Below are 18,237 nucleotides of genomic sequence, written 5' to 3'. Positions count from 1 at the left end.
TGATTGAAACATTGAACTGGGGTGAAATCAGGAGGGGCCAAGAAGACTTCTAGGGTACAGTAATTTCCAATCTTTGCCTGGGTGGTAGGTTCGTTCTTAAGTACTTTGTTTTATTATTGTTCTTGAGCACGTATATTTCCATATACTCCTGCGGGCACGAGACGTTTTACAATGAGAAAACTAGGTTGGGCAAAGTAGTGATCTCATCATTGTGAGGGTTCATTCAAGTACAGGCTGGTGCCACTTCGTGGGAAGATGAGGTAGACGACCTGTGACGTTCATTCCATCTCTAAGATTCCACCAGTTCAAAACTATGTGGGCAATTACTAAGGGAAACTTTTTCTAAAATATTTGAAGGTGATTGATTGCCTTTTAATTCATTAGATTCAAGACCTCACTCCATTTATTCACTTACAGCCGGCACTGGTGTTTGTTAGACTGTGACCTCAAGTCTCTATGCCAGTGATTATCATTTTTATTGGCCATTACATAATGACAATTAGATAGGCACAGTCTCTGCCCTCTTAGGATGACAAATGCTGTAGGCAGTCATAAAGAGAATACGGTGCGAGCCGGATGTGAACAGTGAATAAATACAAGACAGCGAAACCTCTATGTGGCAAACAGGTCAGGGTTTCAGGTCTTGTAAGAGTGGGGAACAAATATTGGGCCTTGAAAAATACATCCCAGGGAATACATCCTGAGGATGAGGAGAAGCTAGCCCTCTGCTCCAATTAAGATCGTCAGGCTTCCTGAAGCAATGAGCCTTCAGAAATATATAGATTCCGGTATTCAGAAGTTTGGTTAGGGGAATCTTTCTCCTAGGCTGCCAGGAAAACAAAAATGCAAATAGCTTAAGTATCCATTTCCTTGTATAAACCCTGTTCTCCTGGGTTGTTTTTCGTGATCTCTCACTACCTTCTCCACTGTGCCTGTTTGCGATGGGGGAACCAAGACCTAAAAAGGGAAATGAGAGGAAGGGGTATTTGTGGACCATGATGGACGTGGAATCCGGGACAGTCCTTGAGTCTCCGAGTCACCACTGAATAAACAGCCAGGTTCCCTGCTCCTGGCTGAGCCGCGACTTTGGACAAAGTTACTTCTGCTTTGGACTCACTTAACCTTTAATCTGGGGATCCCCACTCGTGTTACTGACATTAACTCCTCTATCCTCACAACCACCTCGGGATGATGGGGAAAAGGAGACAAAACACCAAATCCTATGAGCTACTTGAGTCCAATGTGGTAAAATGCAAATAATGTTAAGTGAAAGTTTGTTCTCTCATAATAGTGTATCTTCACTTTACTCTCGGGGAAACTGAGTCACACAGAGTAGAAATAAGTCGATTTCGTACACACCCTCCAGTCTTGGACTTTATCAATAGAAATAATGTTTCGATGTTATAGTATTTTTCTTTCTGGAAGTTCATATCATAGTCATTTTATGGATGGGAAAACTGAGGCACGGAGGGAGTGAAATGTATTGCCTTGAGGTGGTCCTTACAAAATTGTGCCTAGATAAGAAACTCATGAACCCTAATTCTCCAGGCAAAATCTTTTTCCATTGGATTCCTACCCAAGTTCGACATATTAAATCCACTCAAAGTTTGCGTAATTTGGTGATAACTGCTGCAAAGTTTGAGTTCTTGACACCAAACCCTGTGGGGTGTGGGGTGGTGGCCAGAGTAATCATGACCTTGACCTCTGTAAAGGGCTTCAAACTTCATGCGCTCCACAGCCACTGTGCAGGACATTAGTCGTGTCTCCCTTTTACAGACGAAGACGAGGAGGCCAGAACTCAGAGGCGTTTGGCAGCCTGTCAGAGAACACAGTTATTAGCAAAGGGCAGAAGTAGGGCTGCAACTCAGGTCTTCTGAGTCCAAGTTCAGTGACAACACAGTCTGGGGAAAAGAGGTTACCTGCTTTCTATTGGGAGACTTCCAGGAGACTGCAGGAGGTGGGAGAAACCAGTGCCTGTAGACGGCAGCCCGTACGTTAGCACAAAAGGGAATTATCACTGTTAGGCATGTGACACAATGACACAGAAGTGCTGGGCACTGCAGGGGTCTATGAAGAACGCACCGAGGACAAATGCGTACGTGACGGCCTCTCTGTGTCAGCTTCTCATCTGGATGATCCTGCTACGAGAGGAAAGCATTTATATTCCACCTATGGCTGGGTAAGTTTGGAACATGGAGAATAGACATGCGTAGATGAAAACGGGCTACACAGAAGAGCAAACCAGGGGACACACACACACACACACATATACACACACACACACGCCAATCCAGGAAGAGGTTTCTGAAGAATTAGACGTTCTTTCTCTTTTTTAAATTTCAGAAGCAATGGAGTAGCTGTGGTGCATGGAGGGCCAAACTGAGAGTGTGATTTACAGCAGAAACTTACCCTAGGCATTCGGGACAATTACAAAGGTGAGTGGGAAGTGGGGCACAGGGCAGGCAGTGTCAGTGGACAAAGAGGGCTTTGAGCAAGTGGAAATTCAAGAGGGATTACTCCCTGTCTCGACTCCTAGACTGTGTCTGTGTTTCCACCCCCATGCTTTCAGAAAGCCCGTGCTCTCCATATTTCCGTATCTCCAGGAGTGGAATCGCATCTGAAGCAGGTGAAGGACACAGTGGGAGGGACCTCAGGGAAGCTGGGCAAAGAGTCCAGAGCCACCCGAATCTCCCGCGTTCTACCATCACAGAGGTGCCCACTACAAAACTCATTTGTCTGGATCCACTACTGGGAGGGAACCTCCAGTTTGCTTATCAAACCCAAATTGACCTGTTGTGTTTCAGGCCAGTGAGTAGATTCTGAGTGTAAAAACTCTGCTGAGCTCTACTGGCATATACACATTTCTCGGTATGTCAGTTCAGACTCCAGCCAGGTAGAGAGGCCTGTTTATCTCTTAATTGTGTTTACTCGAGTCATCCTGGAGGACTCTAATTACTCAGAGAAGCAGTAGCAGCAGAGATCCGCTGGGAGACAGCGGGGAATATGAGTACGCAGAGCGTCCCCGTACTCTGGTTCCCAGTGCTCTGTAAAACACAGGCTCCTTGGAGGGTAAGTGCGGGCTCTGAGCATGACCATCTGAGCCATGAGCCGGAGCTTGGTAATTTCAGACTTTCAGAAGAAGCTGCTCATTCCTGATGACCCTGGTTTCTAAGTTGACACAATTACTAAGACTTGCATGGGTGGTGTGAGAACTGGAGTGTTTTTATGATTCTGCTTATTTTTGCCAACATTTGTTCATCTGTCACATTTACAATGTGCCATTCTCTCTCCTCACCACTGTACATGTATGAACACATTTCATACAACCATGTGAGTACATCCATCCAGATGAGAAGCTGACACAGAGAGGTTAAGCAACTTTACCGAAGTCACACTGCTAGTAGTTGAAGGCACTAGGATCTATCTATAATTTACGTCATTTAGCTAAATCTGAGGATTTTGCAGACTGTCCAATCAAACATGTGACATTTCCACGTGACACTTCTGGGTGCTGTGTGGAAGATACAGAGGACGTGTAGACAGGGCTCATGGTGTCCTTGCAGATTTCGGCAGTCATCTCGACGCTAAAATGTTGCTCATTTTATTCACCTATATACCGGTAGTATGATTTTCTAACTAGATAAGACCTTACACGGCCAATCCTATTTATTATCCTGTTTTGAAACAGGGAAGGCAACTTTAGACCCAGAGGGGCCCAACTTGCTGATTAATTCATCCATCAACAGCTAGAGAAGGGCTAGGAGTAAATCCAACGCCAGAAGCCAGCTTTTCTAACAACTTAGGCGGCTTCCACCTTCTTGGTGGCATTCGGGACGGAGAGGTGGCATTAGAACAACGGTACAAAGCGACGTCCACTGCTCTACCCCAAGTGTGTCAATGCTCCGTCAATTCCATCTCCCTTGTTCACTTCCACCACACTTTGATCCTTCACACTTTGATCCTTCACTCAATTGGTTTAACCTTTACTGATCCGTACTCCTCGCTTTTTCCTGCCTCCGAATGAAACGAGACCGGGACGCCCCTCAGCCAGACCGGGCTGGAGACGGGATGAAGCTGACCTGCTCCCCGGCCTTTATCGGGGAGCCTCAGAAGTAGCACAAAAATGCTCCATAATGTCTTCCTCCGCAGGAACAAAAGGTAAAGGGGGAGATGTATTTGAATGACTGGGGGAGACGCGCGAGTTGCTTAGATGGGCCCAAATTAAGACTCAATGCAAAGGGACAGGGACACGCGGGGACACGCGGGGACACGCGGGGCCTGGCCCCACGCCACGGGGCAGAAGCTTCGCGGCTGCGCTTCGCAGCGCGTGGAAGGGCCCTTTCTCGGAGCGTGGAGGACGCCCTCGCAGTCCGCGGTCCTCCTGGCCCACGGTGAGGGCCTTCCTCTCTGCGCGGCCGCCGCGGCCGGGGGACGCCGTGTCCCAGCACCTCGGCCTTTCCCGGGGGGGGGTCTCCGGCATCCCCCCCCAGCTCGCCGGGACTCCTCTCTAACTGCGCTTCCCTCAGGGCCGCGGCCCGGTAGCCTCGCCCACCGCGAACGTGCGTAACGTGCCCCCGCAGAGTGACGCACGCGCCGCGCCAGGGCGGCTGCGCGGGCTGCGCGGCGGGAGGAGCGCCGGGGGCGGAGTGCGGGCGGAAGTCGGCGTCTGCGGCCGGGAAAGGGAAGGGAGCGGCGGCTGGGCGCAGCGCGGCGCGGCTGGGAGCCCGGCGGGAGGGCGCCGCCCCCGCCCCGCCCTCTCGGCGGAGGATGGAAGTGACGACAGCAGCCGAGGAGGTCACTTCCTGCTGGGCTGGATGAGGAGGAGCCGGAGACGCCGCGGAGGAGACCGGACCGAAGACGGACCGTGCCGGGGAGAGGTGGGTCCCGGCCTCGCCGCCGACCCCTGCGGCCGGAACCCCCGCGCCTCGGCGGGGACGGCGGCCCTGCGCTTGGGGCCGCCCGGCGGGCCACGTCCCCACCCAGCCGGCCTCACCCAGCGCGGGGGGCGGGGGAGGGAGGGGGCCCCGTGTCTGAGGGGCGACGGGGACCCGGGGCGGCGTTCGTGCCCCGGGGCGAGGGAGGCCGGAGGCGACAGGAAAGGCGGCTTGGGCCGCGGGCCGCGCCCGGGAGCCGCAGCGCCCGACTGGCCGCCCGCTTCTGTCTCCGGGGAGGGGCTGCGATCCGAGGAAGGGCGAGGGCCTGGATTTGCAGAGTTGCGATGAGCGGCGGGACCTGGACGGCGTGTGCGTGTGCGTGTGCGTGCGTGTCTCCTCCGAGTGAAGTCGTGAAGCGCGCGCGGGCAGAGGCGCGCCCGGGAGGGGTCGTTCGTGGGGACGGCCGGGAGCCGGGGTGTCAGGGGACAGCTTCCCGGTCACGCCGCTTGGCGTGGCGGCGGCTTTGGACCCCCGGGTCGTGAGGGAGGCAGGGCGTGCCTGTGACGGGACGGCCACCCCGCGCGCGGCCCGGCGGAGCCCCCCGGAGCCGAGGCCAGGGCCGCTTCCTGGAGCGGCGGGGGAATTGGTGTTTTCCTCCCTCATTGTCTCGGAGATGGGAGCAGCCGGGGAGGAAGCCCCAGCCGTCAGGGGCCTCGTCGTGGTGTGTCTCGTGTGTGTGACTGTGTGTGTGTCTGCGTGTGTCTGCTTCTTCCTTTGGGGTATTTATCTCCTCCTCCTCCTTCCCTGCTGGTTTCCTTACTGTGTGTGGTGAGAAAAAAATTCAAAGGATCCAGAGGAATCCTAGGTTAGATGAAACTGCCAAGATTAGGAGTCTGTCCCCACGCCACCCCGAGGCCACCAAGGCTCCTACCTGCCCCCCCAGACTCGCGCTAATGTGGGTGCTGAGGGCCGGTCCCCCCTGGGGAACCGTCAGGGGCCGTCTGCCCTCCTGCCCGCATCTCCCTGTGGCAGTTTCGCCCTTCCCTTCTTTTTGCTAAAGGATTGACCGATACGGAGCTGCGTGCTGGCTGCTAAGGACAGGACAGGTACTGAACTGTGAATCCAGGCCGCAGCTAGACTCCCTCCGCTCGCTGAGCTAAGAGACGCAGAAGTGCCTGCTCTTTCTCCTGCCTGTGAAAGGGAGAAAATGTAACCTTTTTTCTCAAGAAAAATTGGGGGAATTATGTGCGTTTCTTGTCTAGAGGAACTACATATGGTGTGTTTACTTCCTGTATCCCAGGGTGTTTTTCATAGGAGGAGGGGGCGTTTTCTGACGGGGTTTTTTCCTTCTCACATTTCAGGTAATTCAGTAAAATACATCAAAATCAGATGTTCCCTTTGAGTGGCAATCAGATGTGTTGAGATTTTTTTCACTCTTCTTTAAACTGGTCCATCTGGGAGAACGCAGGCATGTGTGTCTTGGCATGCTGGGCCTGTCCAGTAATAGAAAACCAACTGACCTGTTTGGGCTGCCTCTCTGGACCCATGTCACTGTGCCCTTCCTTTCTGAAGGGCTGGTCAGGAGGAAGAAAGCAAATATTAAAGACAGTGTTTACCGTTTGCGGTTTAAAGTCAGGTGAGAGATAATTAAGGCCTGTGAAGCTCATGACCTGAGGACCATCGTTTGATGACTTTAGGGATTAGCAGTTCAGAGGTGACATGTTTGAAAGAAAGAGGGTCACATAAAGAGGAAAAGGTAAGAAAAGGGAAGTTTGAGGAAAGGCTGTGCTAAGAAACCTTGGAAGAGAATAATAATAGCGCCTGAAGTAATTGCTGTGGCTTGTATCTCTCAGCAGGAGGCTGAAAATGAAAGCAGGCTGTAGCATCGTGGAAAAGCCAGAAGGAGGTGGAGGTGAGCAGGAATCATCTCTCATGTACTTGGAATGTCCCTCCGTGGTTCCTTTTCTCTGCACTAACGCCACAACAGGCTGACAGCCTCTGTCTGGGGGGTACTGGGGGACAGTGGCAGGCTTGCGTGCTGTGGACATGTATCTAAGTCTGGTGACCATGCCTTTGTCTCAAGCTTTAGACTCTCTTTCCTGGTGGAGACACAGTCCCAGCCTGGGGAGGAAGGGGTGTCAGCTGTATTTTCCTAATATGTTAGTTTATGATTCCTGTTTGTTCCCTTTGGAATGTCCATGCCCTCGTAGAAAGCAGGTGTGAGATTTAGTAATATAGGAAAAGGTGAGAGAGTAGGGCATGTGGGTGCTACCCCGACTCTTATCAGATTCGATGATTGCCGGAAGGAAAGCTGACTTCTCTGCGCTTTCCTCTTCCCTTGTGGTTGGCCCCAGCTGACCGAAAGGGTGTTGATGGCATGTTTGCACAGCACTCCAGAGACTGCGCCCTGGGATATGGAGCCGGGGACACTGGGGTGCGCCCCTAACTGCTTTGCTCTTACCTTCTTCACATTCCAGGGTATCAGTTCCCTGACTGGGCCTATAAGACAGAGTCATCCCCGGGCTCCCGGCAGATCCAGCTGTGGCACTTCATCCTGGAGCTGCTGCAGAAGGAGGAGTTCCGCCATGTCATCGCCTGGCAGCAGGGAGAGTATGGGGAGTTTGTCATCAAGGATCCCGACGAGGTGGCCCGCCTCTGGGGCCGCAGGAAGTGCAAACCACAGATGAACTACGACAAGCTGAGCCGGGCCCTCAGGTAACAGAACGGCTTCCCAAATCCATGGTGTTAACAGATTGGAAGGAGACTAAGCAGTCTCCTGGATGATGTTGGGTAAAGGGGGTATCAGGTGACAAACCTGTAGTATGTGAGTGGATAACGTGTCGTCGTCAGGTGGGAGTAGAAGACCTGTAGAGTCTGAATAGTGGAGGCACTGGAGGAGAAAGGGCACGTGTTCGCTCACATGTAGGAGGGAGTCCAATGTGGCGGGCACTGGACCCTGACAGACAGCCGGTTCTGCTCGGTGGTGGGTGACAGTGGGTTTAACGGGGACTGGAGCTCCTTTGTAATCCAAAAGATGACTGTCGACTTCCCTGTGGGAAAGCTATTAGAATCTCTCTTCTTAACTCTCCTGGAAGAAATAGAAAAGTAGTGAAGCCAACACATAGGACGAGCACTCCCAGAGAGGAGTGACCTGGCTGTCAGCAGCCATGGCCCTGAGCTCAGCCGTCAGCCCATGGGTTCCAACACATCTGACGAGTGATCTGTATGTCTCCTCAGGTTCTTTCACCCTTATCAGTCTGTACATTCCCTAACCCTTAGCCCTCGGGGCCAGAAGGCAGCTTATAACTTGTGCCACTGAAAGGGTGCGAGGCGAAAGGCTCCAGGGGCATGAAGTTCCCAGATGAAGCTGTTTCATTCTTGGTAACCCTGGGTGTCAAATCTGCGGCCGCTTTGCTGGAACCTCACATCCCTGTAAGAGGGAAGCGGCCAGCTGCCTGCTGGTTCCCAGCTCAGGCTCTCCCATTGTTTGACCTGCCACTGTGAGTGAAGGAGTTCCCCATTCTTTCATGTGTGCCCCCCAGAATAACCACGTCAGGTCTCACGAGAGCCTCATCTGCCCCCACCTGGGTAAGCAGGAAAGAAACCAGGCAGTGACATGTAGGAACAGAAGAAAAGGCGCTGTAGAACTGAAACTGAAGACGAAAGGTGTTGGGGGTTCGGATAGGTGTTCAGGATCTTAAAGTGAGATTGTCTTTGTGAAGCTCTAGCGCAGGACTGGAATGAACTGGAAAACTGAAGGAGAAAAAGGAAGCTCCCAGGTCTCCCAGCCCTCGGCTGAGGGCACGGCACGAAAGAGTGGCCATGACATTTACAAGTAGTACTTGGAACAAGAACTGTTGGTCTTTGGGTCACCGGAGTGTAGCAGGAGGTGTCGGGAGGTAGAAGGTGGCCTGACAGGCATTCCTGTTTTTGCAGATACTATTACAACAAGAGGATTCTCCATAAAACAAAAGGGAAAAGGTTCACGTACAAATTTAACTTCAACAAGCTGGTGATGCCCAACTACCCATTCCTCAACATCCGGCCAAGTGGTAAGATGCAGCCTCTGGGTGGAAGGAGCTTTGAGTTGGAAAAGACTCTAAACACCACGTCTAAGCCTAGCATGTTTAGGATGCTTGGGAAGCTCGCCATCGCTTCAGCCTCGGCGTGCCTCCGTCCTTGCTCTGTGTTCCTGTCGTCTCACCCGGGGCAATCGGCTCGGCTGTGTCGGGATAAAGGGTTCGGTTGGACGTTTTGCTTCCCTTCTCTGCCTGTTATTTGTGATCTGGATGTTACTGCTCTGTCCTCTTGAGAATGGTGTCCGTAAGCTTGTGTTGATCTTTAGTTAGAGCTTTAACACCCTATCCAGTGGCTCTTTGATAGACGAGAACCTGCTTCTACAAACACTTCCGATTTTCTATGAAACTACCAGAGTCCCTTATCAGGTGACTGTCATCAAAACCACAGACCTTGATCACAGGAGGGGAGGCTTGTGTGTTTGCAGTGAAAAGCAGGGTCTTTGATCTGCAGCAGCAGCTCCTCAGAGAACAAGACGCTGGGGTGACTGACCTTCTCTTGAGTGCAGCAAGGCTTCCCCTTCGGGTCTGCGGAGGTTTTAGGCCCGCCCCTCAGCGTGGAAGGCTCTCATAGGGCTTGCGTGGTTGCATGGTTGGTTTGTAGGTGCAGACAGTACCCCTGCCCAAGACGGCGGCCTCTGTTAACGGGTTTCTGCCCAGCCATCAGTACGCCTCTGTGGCCTTGTACGGAAGAAGTCTGACTGATGCTGCCGTGGTACAACTTCTCAGAGAAAGGGGGGGACCTGAAAACCTGGAGTGGGGGAGTGGCTGAGAGTCTAGTGCTGAGATCCACCGCAGATACGTAATGATTGCACAACAAGTTAGGGCAGTTTCAGCTCATGCTGCTGCCATTACATATCCATCTCCTTCTGGGGCCACCCCCTCCTGTCCCTGGGGCATACATTTAAAAAAAAAGTGGTATTGGAATGCATCTCTCTAATTACAACCTGTTTTCTTTCCTTGTGCCTGAGGGAGAGGCATTAGGAAATCAAACCTGTTCTAGCCACTGGAATCCCCGCTTCCTCTCTGTTCTTCTTGTGCCCCCTCCCTGTACGCCGAGCAGAACTGGGGCTCTACGTGGGTATGTGGCAATTCTAAAGACTCTGTTGGCGCCCATACCGTTCCATACCATTCCCCCCAAAACGCTTCCTTGATCTGTCCTTCGGTCTGTAACCCATTCTTGTCTGTTGAAACTCCACAAGTCCAGTCACTTGGACACGTGCAGTGGCACACCCGACAGCCCTGGCCTAGCGCAGCCGCTCCGCCAAGGGCAGTGGGACTGGCACTGATCCTCAGCTAAGCTCAGGATCCTAATGAGAAAGTCATGGGGGAAGCCGGTAGTGTGTGTGCGTCCCCCTGAGCCCACGGCTGGGGGCTTACTCCTGGGACGGACCAGGAAACGGGGGTCGTTTGTTCAGAGACCCTCATCCAGCTCAAGCAAATGTCGTTCATCTCAGGTTAGCTTCTCTGATGACAGGAGCTGCAACGTTCATTGAACGTGTGCTTAACAAAGGTACTTTTGCTTAGTGTTTTGTGATAACAAAAGTACTTTGCTTAGTGTTTTGTGAATGATCTCATTTAACTCCTCTAGCCCAGAAAAGTATATGTGTCCATATCATTTTACAAATAAGAAAATTAAGGATGGCAGCAAAGTCAGAGATTGGTCAGGGTGGGCGGGGTACAGTTTTTGTGAGCAGCTTCTCAAGAAACAGTCCCTGAGAGACTGAGCTCCTAAGAACTGGCTCCCGTTTACTAGGTCAGTCATTCTTCCTCTGGATTGGGACTCATTCCTCTGTACAGCAGATAAGGTGCTAAGCCCTAAAAACCATACAAAAATGATGGGCGAGCGCTTTCCTTCAAGAAACTTACAGTTTAGCAGGAGAGGTGGGATGTGGGGTTAACACCGTTCGGAACGTGGGATGTGGTGAGTGCTCTGAGTCGTAGGGCTGTGTGAAGTAGGGCCAGAGGGACCGTGTCTGGGTGGTGAGTCGATAGAGTGGGCTGTTCCAATCGGTGTGTTTTTAAAAATAGAGGCAGTGCCTGCTGGTTGTAATATAGCTGAGTAATACGGCAGTTCGTCGAGTGACAAGGAACGTGACTGTTCTCCCTCCCCACAGCCCTACTTTCCCTTAACCGTGTAGGGTAGAGTACGGAACACTTGGATGGCACTTCTACACACAGTCTCTCATTTTTATCATTGAAAGCATCCTGTAAAGTATTATGTTACATTTATTTTAAGTATTTACTTGTAGTTACATAATAATCATGGGAAAGATACAGAAGATACTAGTAAAAGTGGTAGCCTGTAAGGTGTGGGGGCAGGGCAGACCAGTTCAGGGATGGACTTGAGACCTCTCTGTGCCTCCCCACCCCCATCCCAGGTTGTTTATCTCTATCTTTATTTTGGAAAACTTGAAACCTACAGAACTGGAAAAAATAGAACAGCGAACACCCATATGGCCTCTCACGATTCACTAATCATTAACATTGTTGCCACACTTGCTTTATGCCTTTCTGTTTGTATATACTTTTTAAATCTTTTGAGAGTAAGCTGCACGTCACGACACTTCACCCCTGTGAACTTCAGCACGTATCTCCCAGGTACGAGGACGAGGACTTTCTCAGAACCTCAGTGCCATTGCCACGCCCAGGAAGTTTGACATTGCTCTGATGCCATTATCTAACGTGGTCCATATTCAATTACTATATATGCCTTTTAAAATTGGGATTTTGAACCACGATTATGATCTAATAAATTACTTATTTTAACAAATACTTATATGCATTTTGCTATGTGCTGATATATTCTGAGATCTTCACAAATATTAACTTTTTAGTTTTTAAACCATGAGATTAGTCCCGTTATTACGCATTTTACAGGCAAGGAAACAGGCACATAAAGGTAAGTTATCCAGTCACACAACTCATGAGTGGTAGGGCCAAGGTTTGAACCTAGGCAAAGGCTGGTATTCTTTCCATTTTGCCAGAGGGGGGTCAAAGACCCATTGGTACTTGCTACAAGGAAAAGGCGCCAGAACTGGGATCTACACCCAGTTTCCCACCTTACCACTCAGTTATCATGGTGGCTCCGGGAACACAGTCTTCTTCCAAAGCCACACGTGTCACTCAAAGTTTTGAAGTAGCAGGCTTATTTTTTCAGACAAAATCCTAGATTTGCTGTGTGGACGTCTGGTAGTGGAGCTGCTGCACTTAGAGGGGAGGCTCCAGCTCTGCTGCAGTGTCGCCGCCTCGCTCCCCTGCATGCCCTCTGTGTGCCCTTGGAAACGCTGTGGGCGGCTTCCTTGCAGGCTTTGCAGTGAGCGCAGCCTGTGGGAGCGCCGGCGTGGAGCGTATCCTTACGTCGCTCAGTCTTCAGAACTCACCGAACTGAGGTTTTCTGCCTTTTCATAGATATGCTCTTAATATAACATCAAGATTCAAAAAAGTCAAAAAGAGTAGAATTTTAGACACCGTAACAGGCTAAAAGAAGCCTGGGACTCCATGACTCAACTCAAATTATATACAAGGTCATCCACCTGTTTTTCTTAATTATAAGATACCATCAGTGGCTTTAGGGAAAAAAGTTTTGCAGAACAGTTTTCTGTGGCACATGAGTTTAGGAGATGCTGCTCTGCAGTGTCACTCAGTCACCTGTGCCCAGAGTCACCTGTGCCCACCCATGAGGATGTGTCCGCCATACGGAGAGAAGGCCGCCGGTTAGGAGTGCCGCCTCCCCCGCCATCTCTTCCACCCTTTATGGCTGCTTCTCCTAGAGCACCGTACTTTCACTTATTTGGGTTTTTCTTTGCCTTTGCCTTTGTTGCTCCTCCCCGTCTCGGCATCAGTGTAAAGCGCCCTGCTGACATCCTCGGTGGTGGGCCGCTGGGACCGTCCAGGAATCCAGAGGCCCTGGGTTCTCCGCTGGCACGCTTTTCCCAGGCCGTTTACAAGGAGGGCCTTTGGGGCTGAGGACTTAGCCTCTGGAGTTGGCGTGTTCAGCATGACGTCGGTAGCTTAGAGCGTCAGACTGTAGCAGGTGAACTTGGGAGAGGAGTGGGAGGTCCTGGTGGGCCGGCCTCCTCAGTGCCTGAAAAGCATAGAAAGCGGGTTTGGGGATGGAGGTCTTCATGTAAAAGTTACTAGAGAAGTAATAGATTTGGAGAGAATTGAAAAATATTTAAATTTCTGTAAAGTAGTGATTGTATATCAGAACTGATAAAGATACATTATAAGAGCTTAACAATCCCCTGGCCGTTTTTTTCCATCTGTTTTTGTCCTTAAAATATGCCTTGTTCACATATGCTACGGGCAGGGGCTTGGGCTTTTCCTGCATGGCTCTGCGTGCATGTCAGTTGTGTCTGCTTGCTTTACGGACATGCCAATGTTAGGGACATAAGCAGACTGTTTACAAAGCCGAGAGTGAAAAGGTGACACACACTGTTCAGAGTGGCCGAGGAGGAGCCCGTGGGCCATTCATTCATTCAGCCCCTGGTTGCTGAGCGCCTGCTCGTTGCTAAGCTCTGAACTGCTGGGAACCTGGTGTGAGCAATGGGAAATCCCTCCTTCGTGGGATTTCTGTTTCAGACTTCCAGTGGTCCCTCGTACCCCGAAGACAGCGTGAGCAAGAGCTGGAAAGATGGCGGCTGCATTGAGACGGAGAAACTGGGCAGTAGTTGCTAGGGGGACGGGCTGGGGATTGGGCCCTGCTGGAATGTGTTTCCTGTCGCTGCTAAACACCGTGTACTTATTTACTTAGCAAAAGGGAAAGTGCTGATGATGAGTGAGCAGACCTCTGAAGTGGCCTTTTGTCCTTTCCACCGTCACAGGTGTGGTTCCCCAGAGCGCGCCACCAGTGCCAACGGCCTCCTCCCGGTTCCACTTCCCACCTCTGGACGCGCCCTCTCCAAGTAGTGACGTGCAGCCAGGGCGCTTCTCTGCCAGCTCCCTGGCAGCCTCTGGCCAGGAGCTGAGTAATGGCGCCGAGAGGAAGGCGGAGCTCTCGGAGCTAGAGGACGGCGCGGCCGACTGGCGCCGGGGCGTGGATCTCATGGCCTCCCGGAACGCCGTCGGGGGAGGAGGCATTGGCCATCAGAAGCGCAAGCCTGACATCATGCTTCCGCTGTTCACCAGGCCGGGGCTCTACCCTGACCCCCACAGTCCCTTCGCCGTCTCCCCAATCGCTGGCCGCGGAGGCGTCCTGAACGTCCCCATTTCCCCAGCCCTGTCCCTGACTCCCACCATCTTCTCCTACAGCCCGTCTCCAGGCCTGAGCCCTTTCACCAGCAGCAGTTGCTTCTCCTTCAACCCTGAGGAAATGAAACACTACCTTCATTCTCAAGCCTGTTCAGTGTTCAACTACCATCTGAGTCCCCGGACATTTCCGCGTTACCCGGGGCTCATGGTCCCACCACTGCAGTGCCAAGTGCTTCCCGAGGAGCCGGCCCAGTTTTCTATCAAGCTGCAGCCCCCACCCGTGGGGCGGAAGAACCGCGAGAGGGCAGAGAGCAGCGAGCAGCCGGCGGCTGTCCCCACTCCCACCGCTGCCACGGCTCCTCTGACCCCGAGAGTTAAGGTGGAGCCCGCCTCTGAGAAGGACCCCGAGAGTCTGCGGCAGTCGGCCCGAGAGAAGGAGGGACACTCGCAAGAAGAGGGCGCTGTGCCAGGCAGGACCACAGAAGAGGGAAAGGGCGCTGTCTTTGCCCGCCCGGCTGCACCCCGTGTGTGGCCCTCTGCACCCATCAGCGCCTCAAGTGAAGGAGCCCTGGAAGTGACTGAAGACAGTGACGACGGGCCTGGCAAGGAGCCCAGTGCACCTGAGAGAAGAAAGAAGACGCCCTGATGCCCCCCAAGCTTCGGCTGAAGCGGCGCTGGAATGATGACCCTGGAGCTCAAGGGCTGAGCAAGGGTGGCCGGCCCCCGTGGGACGCGCCGGGGCCGCGGGGTTTGGCGACAGCAGCCGCGGACGCTTAGACCTGGAGGTGGGGGGGCTGTCTGTACTATAATCAGATACATGTATTTATGTAGCAAGATTGCGGGGGGCTTAGACTTGTATTTTTACATTTGGGGATGGGATGGGGTGTCTTCTGTTGTAAATTAGGTGAGATATGAACACACTTTTTTCCTGGGGCGTAGGGCACAGGGGGATTGACTGAAAGGAGAGACCGCCTCCGCTTCCTGTCGAGGCTCGTACTCTCTGACAAACTCCCAAAGGGCAGAGACAATGCCAGTCCCGGGCTTGTTCAGGTTCTAGGCTTCTTTCTTTCTCTGGTATTTCTCCATGGAAAGCCATCAATGAACTCACATTGCTCTGAGAGGGACGCACAGAAGGGGAACGAGCGTGGTTGGGAGGGTGGGCGGCTGAGCAGTGAGACACCATTGACAAACGCGTTGGCCTGAGATGGTTCTTTATAATTGTTTCAAGGGAAGAATAAGGTCATCTCAGTCCTGGGGGGGGGGTGTTCGTATGTGGCTCTTGTCCTTTGTTTGGCATTTTTTTCTTTTCTTCTAAAAAACTGTTTTCAGGAAACACGAAACATCTGCCAGTGAGAGTACAGCTGGGAGGCGCGGGCACCGAGCTGGGCTGCATGGGTGACACAAGGCTCGCTGTGAATTCCTGGACTTTTCACCTACTTCACCTGTTCAGAAGCCATGAGGAGTTGTACACTCTTGTTCAGGGAAGGAAGAAAGGGCAGGAGGAAGTAACCCAATGCCTTTAAAAACAAAGCAGACACAAAAATGATCTTTATTTTTCCTTTTCCATCGTGGGTGTGGGGAGCCAAACCAGAGCTGGCTATGCGTGAGGTCACGGAGAGGCATGACGGCGTTGAAGAGGGCTTTCCGCTGAGTATGCTTCTCTTTTCGTTTTCTTAAGTCAAGCCTTAACAATGGACATACTTTAACGCGATACGGGTCTGTCAGCGTGAGCCCGTGAAAGGGCGTGGACAACTTTTCAGATAATCCAGGAATGTGGAAGAGTGGTTCAGCGCGAGCTGCTCTGTAGTCTCCCCGCTTGGTCTGGTGTGCCTGGATGGGCAGTCAAAGGCGGGTGGTACCTGGAAACACAGGAGGTAGCTGGGGGCACAGTGGGTGTTTGTTGGACCTGAAGGGAGAGGTGGGCGGCGCTACACTAGGCAGCCAGATGCCAGAGGCCGGGAGTGAGGTGGTGGCGTCTGTCCTGTTGTGTTCTTGCTGTTCTTGCCATACCCGTTCCCCAGGTCCTGATTCTCGATTGGTGGGCTGTTCTGTGTGAGACTCCAGTTTACACAGGAAGTGTTTCTTCATGGGAAGTGTCCTTCCATCAACTTCACAGGAAGGGGAAAGCATTGATCTTATATGAAGCAAAAAGGGCCCTGGACTGGGGCAGAGAAGCTGTGTGTGTGTGTGTGTGTGTGTGTGTGTCCATCCGTCTGTGTGGTGTGTGGACATACCTAACTGGCTGAGATCACGGGACATGAGGATAGCGGGGAGGGAAGTGACTCCATATCTGACGGGAGAGGAGTGGGCATGGATGCCATCTGGGAAGGAGGAGGTCCTGACTCCACCTTAGCCGAAGCGGGCTCTGTACTGGGAAGCGTTGGAGGGCTGTCCATTACTGTTGGCAGTGGGGGGGGCGCGGGCATCTTTAAACAGCCTGCATGACACATGGCTCCAGAGAGGTCAGAGCAGTGAGTGAGTGACTGGGTGACTTGGGATGAGCTGAGTCCGTCACGCAGTTTTTGGCAAGATCCCTCCCCTTGTTTAATTCAAAATCCTTGAGTGACTGGTCCCGGGAAAGGGACTAGGAGACTAGCCCCTAAGGACTCAGGCCGTCTGTGGTTGGTGGTGGTCGTGTCGGTGTGTGTCCGGCCGCACCTTGACTTACCTCGACTCCGAAAGCAAGCGCAGGCGTGAGGGGGCTCTCTGCTTGTCACTGCCGATCTGAGCAGGAAGGCTGGCTAGCCACGCTCTGTCCACTAGAGGGGCGGGCCAGCAGGTGTTGGTATTAACTCAGGAATAGAAACATGAGGCCTTCAAAATAAGGAAGAGAAATCCATGATGTACCCTCGTAACCCCTAGAACCCAAGTGCCAGAATTAATCCTAGATGCTGCTTCTGTTTGAACAAAAAGTCACTGCTTTCACAAAAAGTCACTGCTTTCACACTTGAAAAAACACTCGAAAAATGTTCAACTCCATGAAAAATGTTTTTGGGCTTTAAGAAATTGTTTGGTGTGTAACTGTCCTTTGATTGCCATCCCACCAGTAAACTGTTGGTTGCTTTGCACTGCACACTGGGGTGGGGGCGAGGGGGTAGGCGTGGGTCCTTGAGACGTCCTGGGCTCAAGGGCTGGGAGGTGCATGTTCTCCCCCCAGCCTGCTCCTGGCAGCCCCACCACCAGCCTGGCACAAAGCCAGTCCTCTCCCTTCCAGGAGCATCTTATCACTGTCCAACAGCAGGTGGAAAAAAGGGGGACAAAACCAGACATTTCTCTCTTCCCCCATTCTTTACAAATTTGGCTGTGCCAAATGTTTAAAATTTTGCATCTGTAAACCTTGAAATTTCATTAATCAAGCCCTTGTTCATGCAAACAGTTTGCTTTTTTGACTGTAGAAAATAGTAGGTATCTCGAGGGCGTTCAGCCTTGCTGAGCTCTCTTTATTTTTAGAGAATGGCTGTGAGTGAAATGCAGACAGTTCAGCAAGTCCCTTCAGCCCAGTGTTCAGGCTGCACCAGCCGCCGTCGGGCAGCAGAACCGCGGGCCTTTCCAGAGCATTAAAATACGGCTGAGCGTCGCCCTTCTCTCCACGCGGGCGGAGGCAGTTGGCTGTTTGTCCCTTGTTTTTTTTTTTTTTTTTATTTATTCCACAATTACGTTTATGCTTTTTGTTTTGTGAACAATAATGGAATTCTAATTTTGTTTGAAAGGGGAGCTTGGATCCAGTCTTGAAAGAAGTGTTCCATTTTTGGTTTCTTGTTGGAGAAAAGGTTACAGTTGGTGTGTTCAGTGGAGGCGGCTCTGAGTTGCGAAGTCGTGAGGCGGGGACGCGGCGTGAGCGCGACTTGTGTGTGAGACCGGACTCCACGAGCGTTTCCTCGGCCGGGTCAGGTGTGGGGTGTACATACGTGTCAGTAACCGTAACCTCGTGGTGCAGTGCCTTCTAGACGTCCCGCTTTCTATAAAGTCTTCAGATTTTTGCATATATATTATATATATGATGTAATGTTATAGAAATATATGTATAATATACATATTTTTTCCAGGGGTATCTGATAGCTCTGTATTTTGTTATGGAAGTTGAAAGAAAAAAG

At 51.9% G+C, this 18,237-nt stretch overlaps 1 protein-coding gene across 1 annotated transcript; it reads left to right on the top strand.

Annotated features, from left to right (window-relative positions):
• Positions 1 to 1,342: 1,342 nt before the first annotated feature.
• LOC117014735 (ETS translocation variant 3-like) lies at positions 1,343 to 16,549 on the top strand. Its single transcript, XM_033092894.1, is given in 8 exon segments — positions 1,343 to 2,179; positions 2,344 to 2,435; positions 2,570 to 4,158; positions 6,728 to 6,786; positions 7,352 to 7,589; positions 8,811 to 8,926; positions 13,777 to 14,765; positions 14,768 to 16,549. Coding segments are annotated over 6 exon segments (1,590 nt in total). The 5' UTR covers positions 1,343 to 2,179; positions 2,344 to 2,435; positions 2,570 to 4,123; the 3' UTR covers positions 14,921 to 16,549.
• Positions 16,550 to 18,237: the final 1,688 nt, after the last annotated feature.

This window comes from Rhinolophus ferrumequinum, chromosome 22 (genome assembly GCF_004115265.2).
Source record: "Rhinolophus ferrumequinum isolate MPI-CBG mRhiFer1 chromosome 22, mRhiFer1_v1.p, whole genome shotgun sequence".
Lineage (NCBI taxonomy): Eukaryota > Metazoa > Chordata > Mammalia > Chiroptera > Rhinolophidae > Rhinolophus > Rhinolophus ferrumequinum.
Note: the sequence above shows the minus strand (reverse complement) of the source record. Positions and strands in the feature narration are given on the sequence as shown.